Source organism: Colossoma macropomum, unplaced genomic scaffold (genome assembly GCF_904425465.1).
Source record: "Colossoma macropomum unplaced genomic scaffold, Colossoma_macropomum, whole genome shotgun sequence".
Lineage (NCBI taxonomy): Eukaryota > Metazoa > Chordata > Actinopteri > Characiformes > Serrasalmidae > Colossoma > Colossoma macropomum.
The window spans coordinates 80,624-94,763 of NW_023495942.1; the positions used below are offsets into that span (position 1 = coordinate 80,624).

Below are 14,140 nucleotides of genomic sequence, written 5' to 3' on the forward strand. Positions count from 1 at the left end.
AAGTGGCACTCTTTCCCTTTTCTGCTGACTTGAGATCAGTTCTGCTACAACACTTGTAATGGGAAAGGCGGGTATTCAGGGAAGAGGAATCAGGTTTTCGTCAGCCTGAAAGCGTGCTCTTCTCTTCTGGCCTCATTGAAACATCACCTTGTCCCTCATGTCTCTGTCCAACTCCAGTTTCAAAGTGAGCCGTGCTGCCTATCAAAAGCTGGAACGCACTGTCCCCTCTGCCCCTTTGCACTTCCCCATCACGCCCCCATCACCCTTGCCGTCACACCACTTGTGTCCTCTCACGTTGCGGTTCCCAGGCAGCTGTGGTTTTGTTGGTTTGGACTCTTTTCTTGTTGACAGGACAAGCTCTATCAATGCTTCCTTAGCTTATGAAAAGACAAACACCCAACTAAGAGAATTACCTCTGAGGGGGTTGGGGGGGGTGTGCTGCCCACACACACACAGAGTCAATTTTGCTCTCTTGGACTCCCAGCAACAGATGGCTATGGTGTCACAGGGGATCAAAATTGCAATTTCTCGACAATAGTGCCAGTAACAGTTACATATTTTGAAGGATAATTACTGTTCTTACAGATACAGTATGGTGCAGAAGTGTGGATTCACCATTTAAAAGTCTTAAATCAAGTGTTTTTAATATTATAAAACTAAATTGGTTGCAGATAATTGTATAGAATTATCTGAATGCACTTGTCTTCAGGTTTGACTGAGTCAAGGATGACTAAGAAGATATGAAAAACATTTGATGTTTCTGGAATGATGAACAGTGCTGTAGATGATTCTGAAATGACTGAGCTGTACAACATCAAGAACAAAGTTGTATTTCAAAAGTTAATTTTCAAACGTGGTCGTCAGATCTTGAGATAAGTAAAAATGTATTTTAAATAGATAATTACGTTAAATCAACACTATACGGTATTTTTATGTCTAACATAACAAAATGTTTATATGGCAATGTAAAATTTCTAAAATGATTTCAAACATTTGAATTGTAGTGTATATTATGCCCTGAGAAATAATGCTATGCTTTTCATGTCCCAGTCTTTTCAATATAATTTATAATATGTGTACCTGCAGATGAAAAAAGTCCTTTTTTGTGGTACACCTGGCAGTAACTTAAAACAAGACATGAAGACTAGTTATTTATGTTAAAAGAAGTAGGGTATCTGAGCTTATCATGCACCTGTTTGTAAACTTTGATCTAGTCCTGAGGCAGCCATGGGACTATTTCAGTAGTTTCTGACTGGCACTTTCAGCAGTCCCTTCAGTGCAGATCTTCAGTACCATTCCTTAGTCATACAGATGTGTTGAATCATAGGACAGCTTTGTTAAAACCCAAGAGTTTTTTTAACCTCAGTTGTGCATGTGGAACTAAAGCAGGAGTGCCCGGTTCCAATACTGGAGGACCGGTGTCCAGCACAGTTTAGTAATTTTCCTGCTCAGACACACCTGATTCACTTCATCTGTTAACTGCCAGGTTTTACTGGTTGTGTTTGACTTGGAGAACTACAAAACTTTGCTGGACACTGGCCCTCAAGGGCTGGAGTTGTGCACCCCTGTTCTAGATTAATTACTGGTCTTCTGGACACATTAAGAAATCTCCATGCCCTTGTGTAGGTCACATAAAATTCAACACAGAAAATCAGTAAACAACAGATATAGCATTCAAATACAAGGGAGATATGCCACAGGGAAGTTACAAATAATAAGGACTATTATTTATTTGGTGGTCTGAAAGCTGGAGGTGAAAGAGCAGTAATGATTCTTTTAACGAGTCTTTCTAACCAACTATCCTGTACCACCGTATTGGAATGTAGGTGCACACGAAAGTAGATCATTTTCTTTGGGCAAATACCTTAATAGCAAATATATGACAGATGTTTCTTCCTCCATGCATATGGTGCAAATCCAAATCTGACCTGACTGACAGAGCATTGGAGTCTGTTTCAGTCAGTTGTGGTCTCAAATAAATAACCACAGCAACATGAGAAGATAAGATTTACTACTCTGCCTACTTCCTTCATGTCTGGTGTCTACACCTACTCAGGCCTGCTCCACTCAGTTGAATCGCAGTCCAGGTGATATCAGCCAGCTTTGATTGCTTTCATGATTTCCTACTAAATTTGAACCCGCATTGCACCATTAACAAGATGATAAGATGAAATGTTGGTAATTTAAAAAGATGTGCAGAAGCAGTTGGTTAATACCCTTCATAGCATTGTCCAAAGGTGAGTAGAGTGGCTTAAATCCATAGAAGTTAAAATAATGTTAATAGTGCTACAATGAAATAATGATTCTAGTAAAAGTACTTTTCCAAAAAACATTCAGGTTAATTCGGCATGTACTGAAGTATTAAAAAGCAGAGCTGAACCTGATATTGTGGTAAAGTTTATAGGATTTATTTTGGACCATATACTCTCCACCATTTCATGTGAACTAAACGCCCTAATACGAACCTACAAAAGAAAAACCTACATCCCATTAATAACCAATGACCCTTAATGATCAAAGTGTTGGGGATATGCGTTCTTAAACCGTTGAAGTGAAGGTACAGTATAATTTTTTTCAGTATTTTTTCAGTAAACGTGTTGAGATTAGGATTGGGCTCATTATTTCATCAGCAAAGGACATAAGAGGGTTGGGACAATTTACCCTGACCCCATATGAGCATAAAATTTGCATCCTAATGCCAGGTGTAAAAGGGGCCAGAGATCATCTGTTCTTTGTATTTGAGACTCATCAGTTGTAATACACCTGGAAAACGTCTGGCTAAGAAGGTAATTTAATTAAAAAAAAGTGTAATCTGTTTGCAGAAAAGTGTTTCACAACTCAGTATGTTTTCCTAACTTTTGCCTAAAGGCAGATCAGCAAAGTGTTTGCTAAAAAGGCCCACGTCCACATTTTGAATATCTGATGCTTATCACCAGAAGAAAAAACACTATATTTAAAGAAACTTTATTAAATTTATTAGTTTGATCATCAAAAAAGATACATTTGTATACAGAAAGAAAATTATACAGCGATACAGAAACAGTTTTGTCATTTTAGTCGGCGAGCAAGTTAAACGTAAAAGTGCCCCAACAAACCTGCCATTCTAATGAAATAATTACTATTCTATATTATATTGTATGAAGTTTTATATATATATATATGTATGTATATATATATATATATATATATATATATATATATATATGTATAGATAGATAGATACACATACATACATACAATCAAATCACTGTGCAATAAATTACAATAACAATCTCAGTTCATTTACACCACTGTTCAAGAATCACTTGTCATATTTGTTATGCAATAATGACATATATGTAATGTAGATTGAAATATTAAAGACACCAAAAGGTATTTTAGACACAATATTTTGATTTTGTTTGGGATTAACATATCATATATTGTCATTTTCTTTCTTTTGTCAACATACAAGTCATTCTTGATTTTAATGTTATTATAACCTAAATAACTGTACTTTTAGAATCATCCACTAGAATTTCTTAATTTTTTAAATATTTTCATAGCTTTCTACTAAATTTTTTTAAACCAGTTAAGTTGCACATTAGAATAATTTTTCTGTTATTTTACTGAAAACAGTGATTCCACACTTTTGAACAGTGATTCTAAACTTTTGAACAGTAGTGTAAACACTCTCAATAAACATCTTAAGACTTTACACACATCTCAAAACATACTTGACAAAATATGAACAGTTTAGTAACTTGTTATTTTTTGGTGTTTGCTATTAGGCATCTGTTAGTATTTACAGCTGTTAACACCAATCTCATATATATAATATATCTAAAGTTACATTTGTAGTGTTTTGCGGTACTGTATATCAGACTAAGCAATAACTTTTCTTGAAAAAAAAATTTAAAAATATTTTACTAGATGGTTTCTGTACAATGTATGTATGAGGTTAGATCATATCAATATTGTAGTTAAAACCACACAGGTTTTCTTGTCCACACCAGTTTAACATCTGAACATTTCAGGAAGAATGAAGAGCTAAATTGTGTTGTTTTTTGTTAGTTTTAAACCAGTGCTTGTAAAACGTACAAGTACTGATACAGAATCCCAAACCTACCATGTAGTCACATTCATTTGGAAGTGGAAGGCAAAAACTGATCCAAGATTACTACTCTGGATTCACAGCATTTTCTAAAGCCCCTAGGACCCCTAAATACTCTAATCTATTAATTTAAATAACACTAATTTAAAAAAAAAGTGCAGTAGAAGGAGCACTGCTAAAGTGAATCACTGTTTTTGGTTTGTCTTTTTCATGCACACTCTCATTTGAACAGTGTAAAGAAAGAAAAGCTTTTGGGTGCATTCAGTGTAAACATTGCACATATTCAAAAAAGTAAAACTAGTTTTTATCAAGACAATGTAAAAGTGGGATTTTTTCAATATACACTTTGTGTATATTTGTGATCTCAATGTGATCAGGATTTGTAAAATTCATAATGAAATAAAAATAAATAATAAATATATATAAAGCTAAATGAAAGTAAAATAATAAGTCTTGTTCAAAGTCTTTTAACCAATTCACTATTTTGGATTTTTACAATTATAAATGTAGCCCTTGTATAGATAAACATTAAAAAAACAAAAACATGTAAAACACAAGCTATATCATCCTTACACCATAAAATTTACAATAAAGTCAACAGTCCTTTGGTGTTTTTTTTTCCTGACTCAGTTGTGGAGGGCTGGGGGTGGGAGGGGGGGGGGTTATGGACAGTTTTATTTAAAATGATTTCCCTGTTAATACTCAGTATACCCATAAAACCTTTTTTAAACTAATGCTTTTGTATCTCTACTCCCTGGAAAAATGAAACATTTTATAATTTAAGCAAAATTAGCAAGACATATGGACAACTTCTTCACAGTACTGTCATTTTTGTGTATGGAATAAGCTTGCTAGAATATTCTACTGAAACAGTTCTACTAGGTGGAAATGAGGTACATATTTTATATTTACATTAGGTTGTTGTACGGCTGACTTGCAGCTGCAGGACAGCTAGTGAGAGTATATGCATTGTTTCAGTGATAAGTGATATTTATTAATGTGCAAGTGTATGTGTGTATATAAGTATTACTTTATGTCTTCTACTTCAAAGCACTATTTTATTTTTTCCATTTTCACATTTGTTGTATGCAAGTGTTAAAATTATTGCTGCTTTGTTTATGTTAGACTCATGAATATAGTTACATAACTGATCTTTTTCTCATTGTTATACATTTCTACCCACATGAGCAGACCCTTATATGTCAACTGTTAGTGCAAACAGTGCTAAAGCTTAAAATTAAATTCAAATTTGAAGCTACACCACAAAAAATTACATCTTGGCAAATAAAATCATCTTAAATCAAGTCAAAATATTTAACATTTCTCAATTTGAGATTGTTTTTGGAATATTATAAGATGACTGAACTTATTTCTAGAAATTTTTACAGGTTTTCAGTAATTGTGTCTCGTGATACATAATTTTGCATGATATAGGGTTGCTAAGGGGGCTGCAGCATCCCCAGATTTTTAGGATTGTTTAAATGCAAATAATAATATAATTTGAAAAAAATATTAATATGAGCATAGTAAGGAGCTGTATGTGCTTGTTTTAAGATAGAGTTTGCATTATGTTTATGTTTCATTTATATACATTTAAAGCCTGCAGTACCCATACACTGTTTAAGTTATATTCGGGGTGCCCAACTCTGTGGTCCGTGAGGGCTCGTGTCCAGCATAGTTTGGAGATTTACCTGCTCAACTCATCTGTTAATTGCCTGGTTCAGTGGGTTTCTTTCAGTAGGAGAACTACCAAACTGTGCTGGACACTGGCCATCCAGGATTGGAGCAGTGTTTTTCACACGTAGGTTATGCCTACTTGCAGTTATACTTGTGATTCTGCTAAAATATTTTTAACAGATGAATATTGAGAAATAGTTTAACAAGAGGCCGTGTGGACGGGGAGAGACTTAAGTATCCTGGTGTGTGTAAATTCACAGTGAGACGGTTTGCAGCCATTAAGTTAGCTTAAACCTCACTGAAATGAAGTCTCAAGAAACGGCTGTATCTTAGAGAACTGCATCCAAGACTGGCTCACATCTTCATGTTTGATGAGTTTAACCTCTTTCACCAGCGATCAGTGCCAGCTCTGCCTGTTAAGCAACATAAGCAGCAGCTTGGGACCCTGCAGCCACCAGGGGCCACTTAACAACTTCTGGATTATTACTGTACTATATCTTGTCTTGCGGGTGGTGGAGCATGTGCCCTTTTGCACCTTAATGACTAATAATGTAATGCAAGAATGGCACTAAATGATGTTAACAAAAGCATCTTTAGTAATTGTTTATGTTTAACTACTCTTGTCTTTGACTGACCGCTCTTAACCCCCGCCTCATTGTCTTGGCCCTCCAATCACTGCTTAGCAACCGTTTCTATCTGCCATTCGCTTGGTCAAGTCTTCAGTCTGCAGATTTGAATGTTAAACTCAAGATATGGTGAAAAAATGTGATTTTAAATGAAAAAAAAAAACAGTTTGTGTTTAAAATAGCCTAGTGCAATCATTGTAAACAATGTTGTTGTAGTATTTTTAAGGATTTTGTTATTTATTTATGCTTTAGAGTCAGTGTCTCACATATCCACAATCTGACTGATCATCACTTCTGAAGAGAGAAAGGAGAGAGCGTCAGTGGTTTGATGTGTCAGCAATGTGTGTATATTGCTGTCTTGTCACATTATCTAAAAATAAGTTCTCAACAATCCCAAAATAAGAACTAATAGACTACGTTTAAATTACTTTAAAGCTGAATTCACTTGCCAAGATATATATAATATATTTATATTTTGCAGTGTACAAACATTTACAGATCAGTGCTACAATACATTAGATGAGAAATATATTCATTATGAAAAATTACGATGTTAGACTAGAATAAATTGTATTAATACTACATGATTATAAGTGAAAAACAAGCATTTTGCTGTTTGTCTTTTCTTCTCCTAAAACTTTGTTATGCTACACTTTCTAAGCTAAAATGTCTTCAGCGTAGTACCAAAAGTATTCACAGAAAATCTAAAAGTACTACTTTTGTATTTAATTCTGCTATTCAGAGTAGATAAGAGATAAGGCAACTTAGCTTACCAAACTATTAACACTCTGTAACAGATTGATGTTTTCAAGAATCACGCTGATACGCAGTGAACAATCAGGTGTTTCTGTTAGTCTACATAAATTTCAGCTGCCATCCCTGGCAGCTCACAAATGACCACACTATCTCTCAGATTCCCCTTATATTAGCTTCATTGCATTACCATGATGTAGTTTGTAATCCAAGCAAAGTGTTTAATGCATCCAGCTTTTGTTACACAATGGACTCTCTCAAGTTGTCCACATAGGCTGTTGACTCAGGGACAGTGAATGGGGCAGAATGCAAGACCACCTCATTCTGCACCTCAACAGAAGGACATTTGCCCTCGCCTCTTCCTACATTGTCCTTTTTTTCGGGGAAAGCGACGGTCACAGAAGAAAGCTGCTTTGAAGCTTGGTCCCCGTAGAGCTGGCTCATTCGGCTTGCAATCATTCCCACCTTCTCTGGCGCCTCCTCGTCCTTCCTCTTCAAGTTGCTCTTTTCTCTGAACATGTAAGATGCATGTTTGAGAGTACGCTTTAGCATGTGTTTGCGGTAGGCTCTTTGGATGACTACAGCAGCCACCTCCTCCTGCTTGCGCCGAAGAGTGGTGGTTATTGGCTCATATGACACTTTTGAGGGGTTATTTGCCATGAATTTCTCCTCCATGCTTGCTTTGAGTGTGTCCATTTCCTCAGACTCGCCAAGCACTTCAGTTGTGAGAGCTAGCAGGATGTCAAGACAATGGATCTTGTCCCCAGGTACCATGGGGAGGTCCATGGTGATCAGCTTGATCGTGTTTGGCTTCGGGATCCTCAGTGGGTCCTTCAGTGTGTCACAGAATTCTGAGAGCGAACTGTAATCAATGAACTGTGAAGCATCTGGATCAAACTTTTCCCAGGTCTCATAGAACATCTCAAAATCATCCTCACACAAGGGCTCACCACTCTCCTCTGTTGCTACATTAAAGTTCTCCAGAATGATGGCAATGTACATGTTGACCACCACAAGGAAGGACATCACGATATAGCTGCAGAAAAAGACTATCCCCACCGCAGGGTTCCCGCAGTTACCTCTCACGTCTGTGCCAGGATTCTCAATCTCTGGGTCACAGTCGGGAGGTCCGCTATTGAGAATAGGGGACAAGAGACCATCCCATCCTGCAGATGTTGTGATCATGAACAAACATATTATGCTGTTCCCAAAGGTCTCGAAATTGAACATGTCATCAATGCCCATCTCTTTTTTCACATAGGCAAAGTTTGACATGCCAAATATGGAGAATATGAACATGATCAAAAAGAGGAGGAGGCCGATGTTGAAGAGAGCAGGGAGGGACATCATCAATGCAAACAGCAGCGTCCGGATGCCTTTAGCTCCTCTGATCAGACGCAGAACACGGCCTATTCTGGCAAGTCGGATGACACGGAAAAGGGTGGGAGACACGAAGTATTTCTCAATGAGATCTGCCAGCATGATGCCTATAAAGAAAACATTTGTTAAGGCACTTATACTTAAGGAAAACTTCTATCATACATGCATAATTGTCATACTTGCATTTTAAGGCATTGGCTAACTTGCATTTTAAGGCATATTGCTGCTTAAAAAATTGACATGAAAAGATGTTTGTTTAGTTGAACTAAGCTAATTTTAAATTGATGCTAGATAACACCAAACCCTCAAACTTACCCAAAATTGAAAGAATGACAACAATAAAATCAAAAATATTCCATCCAACAGAAAAGTAGTATTGTCGAAGGGCGATGACTTTAAGTACACACTCTCCAGTGAAGATGACAATGAAGACAAAATTGATATAGAAGAGAATGTTTTCCATCTCTTCACTCTGTTCATCAGTCTCCACCATCATGGTGATCATGTTCAAACAGATCAACGCCATAATCAAGATGTCAAAGAACTGCTTTGTTACGATGTCAAAGATGAATCCTTGGAAACAGTTCTTCAAATAGGTCACCAAATTGAAGGCATCAGGGTGGAGGAAAAGTGTGCAACATGGGAAACAAAAGAATAATTAGTATTTTGATATCAAACACTGTTCAAATCCTGACACAAAGTACTTATTAAACATGAGACCTTTTCTTTCTTTCTAAACATGAGATCTTATTCATCACATTTTAGAGCTTACTGCTTGTTACAAACATAAACGTAACATTTATGAATTGACACTTCATACCTGGGGTCGCGGGATAGGTTTCTGTGGTTTCTTAGAGCCAAGCTTCTTCATGGCATTGTAGTACTTCTTCTGTTCCTCTGTCATAAAGAGATCTTGCCCTCCTAAGTACAGAAACACCAAAAGAAATAATTATTTTAGATGTCTTGAATTCAATGAAACTTCAAACAATGTCACAAAGAACTCTGAGTTCTGAGTTAACAGTCAAGGTTCTGTTCCTAGTCCCTCCCTTTTCATCATTTACATGATACCCATCAGCCAAATTGTCCACAGCCACAATTTTAGTTTCCACAGCTATGCGGACGATATTCAGATACATGTCAGCATAAACTCTCTTTCTCACTTTCCACCCTAGACTCTGGCAACCTGCATCCATGAATTACAACTCTTGATTAATGACAGTTTTCTAAAAGTAAATACAGAAAAAACTGTGATACTATTACTAAGGGCCCAAAAGAATTGTTGCTAAAATGTTATTAATGCAAGATGATTTGTCAATGAGGCCTTCACTAGATACTAGCCCTCTTGGAATACTGTTTGATTCCTCAGTCACATTTGAGGCTCATATTAAGTCACTAACCCAAACTGCATTTTTTTTTATTTTCATAATATTGCCTGTCTCCCACCATTTATCAACACTGCTGACACCAAAGCAATGATTCACGCCCTCATATTCTCCAGTATTGATTATTGTAATTGTCATTTTTACTGGTCTTTAGGCTAACACCATTAACAAACTTCAGTTCATTCAAATGTCTTTTTTTAATGTTGTGATTACAGTAATGCATTGTAAAGCGACCCTGTGGTTGTTAAAGGTGCTATTTAAATTAAACTTATTATCACTATTATCATTATTGTAATTATTATTATTATTATTATTATTATTAGTAGTAGTAGTTGTAGTAGTAGTAATACACAGTGGTGAGTAGTAACCAGTTGCATTACATTACAGTTACATTAAAATTTTTAAGCATTGGAATAGTGATTCCTTATTAAAGCTTTAAAGCACTGAGCATGCTTTGTACTTAATGTTAAAAAGGTAATTTTATGTATACTTATCTTTGCTTTTTGTTGGTTGAAATTATCAATGATGACACCAATAAATAAATTGAGGGTGAAGAAGGATCCAAAGATGATGAAAATAACAAAGTAAAGGTACATGTAAAGGTTTGCCTCATAAGAGGGTTGATCTTCCACCTAATTAAGGAGCCAGAAGACAGAAAAAAAACATTAAAAAAGCACGTAATATCTCTCACATATTTACTGCTGAATAGTTTTGGTGTAAAGAAATCATTTGCAGAGATGACAATTTAAATTATTTTTTAAACTCCTGTTTTTGTTGATGTCAGTGCAAACAAGTTCGGTTTCAGAGTGAATGGGGTGATACATGTGTCATTAATCATCAGCCTAAAGAAAAACTCAGTGAGAAAATATATCTGATGTTTCTTTTCCATGCAATTTCAAGATAATATTGGATCTTACATCACGAGAATCCACAGCAGCATACATGATATCCATCCATCCTTTAAATGTTGCCTGAGAACAAACAGGAAATTAAGCCAGAAATCCAAAACATCATTATTACATGTGTCATTCAAGCATCAATCATTTAACCATTCTTCCATTAGTTTAGCCAACCCTGTACATTCATAAGCCATTCAAGTATGAACACTAACCACTTGCAGTAGGGAGAGGTAGCCCATGCCCACGTTGTCATAGTTAACCTTGAGGTTCATCCATCGTGCGTCTAAACCAGCACTAATAAGTTCTAAGCAGTCACTTTTGTTGTTCACCTTCTCAAGAAGGAATACCTCCTCTGAGGTTGTGTTTAAGCAATAGTAGAACTTTCCTGCAAACAGGTTCACCCCCATTATGCTGAAGATCAGCCAGAAGATCAGGCACACCAGCATTACGTTGAATATGGAGGGGATGGCTCCAACCAGGGCATTCACCACCACCTGCAGAAATTCACAAAGTGAGTTTCAAATCTGCATCATGAGTAAATTCAACCACTGGAAACCATGAAAACCTAAATCAGTGCTTTGGCCAAAAATCAAATTTATTGTTTTTTTCTCTCAGTCCAAAAGTACTTCATCAATCAAGACATGTTTGCTGTCCAGGATTTGCTAATAGACCACTGTTGTGTCATCATACTGTAGTCAGCATCATGCTCTTATTTAGAAACTCCAGGTCTAAGCTGGATTTCTCAATTACAAAATATATGGTATTTTTAAAATTGCCGCTATCACAACGTGTGGTTTTAACAAAATGGTTACAAACCCAATATGTTTTGTTCTACACACGTTACTGGACCCTCTGAATTACGGGGTCGTTGAGGGGTCCAAATACTTGCTACATGCAAGCTTACACTGGTATGCACTGGACTGGCATCATAGGACAGGCGACGAAAAACATCCCAAATAAACCAGCAAGCTTTGTCAATTGTGGTACCTAAGTTGCTTGATAATTCAGAGGATCCAGTGACATTCAGTGTAAAATTGTACATAAGACGAAAAGTATTGGATTTTGAACCTTTGTTTACCACAGGGTGCAATAGCGGCAATTTTAATATTTGTCACAGAGAAACCCAGCGTAGACTCAGAGTTGCTAATGTGGACATGATGCTAACTACAGACAATTTTAGAGGTCTATGTGTGATGAAAAGCTCCCCTTACTTGTTAGCTACATTTGCCTCAAAGCTCCAGTGCAAGACTAAAGACATAAAGGTCAGATACCAATTCTGTTTTGACTGACTTTGTTTGGGTAAATCTGATTTTTGGCCAAGCCATCACTTTATCGCTGCAGGCTAATATTTATCAAAATATGACATATGAGTGCTCATCTGAAACCTTTTGTCCAGATGACCTTATTCATTGCAACATGACAGACTAAAAAATCATACTAAATAGAGAACAACAGGTACTTACCCTCATTCCTTCAAATCTAGATAGAGCACGAAGTGGCCTGAGAGCTCTCAATGTCCGCAGGGATTTGATGGGTCCAAGCTCAGAGTAACCCAAAATGTTAGCGGTCAAACTGATTAGGGAGACCTGCAGGGCAGTTTCAAATTATATTAGTGTATTTGGTATATAATTTGTTCACATTTAAAATGTTTATGCTACAATAATAATAAGAATAATAAATCGAACTTGTTAAGCTACTAGAGACCATTTTACCATTGTAGTGTCATCTATCCTTGTGAATATGATTTAAATTAAATGTTTATTTCCACCCCCTCCCATCATTTCAAGGGAGTCTTTGGTCATTCTTTCAATACTGCATAGGGTTTATTTTCCAATTTTGATATGATATAAAAACACTCACATCAACAATGAGGAAGTCTAGCCAGCACCAAGCATTTGTGAAGTAAGTCTTGAAACCATAGGCAACCCATTTTAGGAGCATCTCAACGACAAAAACATAGGTGAAGACTTGATCTGCATACTCAAGGATGATTTTAATCACTCTTCGCTGCTCAATGTAAATGTCCTCAAAAGCCTAATAGAAGACAAGCAAACATGTGAAAGGAAGTGACTTTTCAGAATCAGCTGAAAAACTACACACATAGAAAAGTATTCCAGAGCATTAATGCAGTTTTCTAGGACATTAGTGCATAGCCGTTTTAGAATGTCATTACTGTTCTAACCCAACCTTCTGTAAGCTTGTCATAGATTTGCTCATGGCGTATTTCATTAAAGCTCACCAAGGCACCGCTGCTGAGCAGAATCATGAAGATGATGAAAGTCTCAAAATAGTTGTGCTCCACAATAGCATAGCAGGTCTTTCGAAGGTTCCACCATGACTTTCCTCTGCCCTGGGTGATATCCACATCCAGGCATGGACACCGCCTGATGCATTCTACGATAGAAAATACAGAAGCAAAAATACAATGCAAATCTTTTCCCAAATAGGACTGACTAAATAGGCAGTGCCAGTGCTTACAATTTCTCCACATAATATGACAGGTACCCATCTGTGACTGTGAAGCCTAGTACATGTCTCCTTAATTCTAGGTGAAGCTAATCATTGTACACCATAGAGAGTGCTGCTTAGTATTTTCTGTGATTTTTTTGGTAACTCTGCTCAGAATGGAGCTACACCATCCTTTATACCCAGTTACAGCAATTGTATCCTCTGGCTGTGAATGGTCTGTGGATGGCCCTGGCTGTGGATGGTCGTGGTATAGCTGGAGATCAAGTCCCAGATGTGAACCCAGTTTTGCACTACAAGGCTATGGGAAACAGTGCTTTAGCTGGCTGAGCTACAGGATTCCCCTAGTAATGTTCTCTTAAACTTAGAGCGACTCGATGGCTCATATTTCCCAAGACAGTCTGTTATTTAAGCTTAATTTTAGGACTTTGTCTCATAATTTTTTTATATGTCCCATATTTTAGATGAAAACGATTTATTTATGCTTTATTTGGCATACTACCAATAACATTAGACAGACAGACAGATAAATAATTCATCAATCAGAAAGGAGATTGCAGAAATTTATATTTTAGAGAAATTATCTGTCTAATCCTGGCAAACTTAAGTCTGTTATTGTTAAAGGGGAATTCTACTGAGTTTTCAAGATTTCTGAATAATTAAGATGTAAATCCTATAGACCAGAATGGTTTGTTATGACGTGCCATTCTAGAGAATACCAAGGCAGACCTGCACAGTGGTAGAGCATGAAAGGGCATGAAAGGCACCAGACATCAGAAGCATTTAATGCCTCTAAAAGTTACATCACAGATATCTTTTACATGAAATGGTTACAGATATGCTGCCTGATGCCTTACACATTGT

General features: G+C 36.6%; 1 protein-coding gene across 5 annotated transcripts in view; it reads right to left on the bottom strand.

Annotated features, from left to right (window-relative positions):
• Positions 1-6,278: 6,278 nt before the first annotated feature.
• Positions 6,279-14,140, bottom strand: part of scn4ab (sodium channel, voltage-gated, type IV, alpha, b) — a 66,005-nt gene continuing 58,143 nt past the window's right edge. For all 5 annotated transcript variants that reach the window (XM_036564115.1, XM_036564112.1, XM_036564114.1 and 2 more), the window contains 9 exons: positions 13,050-13,204; positions 12,671-12,844; positions 12,274-12,396; positions 11,023-11,304; positions 10,829-10,882; positions 10,406-10,543; positions 9,350-9,454; positions 8,845-9,115; positions 6,279-8,636 (listed from right to left, as the gene is read on the bottom strand). In XM_036564115.1, the coding sequence (XP_036420008.1) occupies positions 7,390-8,636; positions 8,845-9,115; positions 9,350-9,454; positions 10,406-10,543; positions 10,829-10,882; positions 11,023-11,304; positions 12,274-12,396; positions 12,671-12,844; positions 13,050-13,204 (2,549 nt within the window). In that variant the 3' untranslated portion in view covers positions 6,279-7,389. The remainder of the gene's footprint in view (positions 8,637-8,844; positions 9,116-9,349; positions 9,455-10,405; positions 10,544-10,828; positions 10,883-11,022; positions 11,305-12,273; positions 12,397-12,670; positions 12,845-13,049; positions 13,205-14,140) is intronic.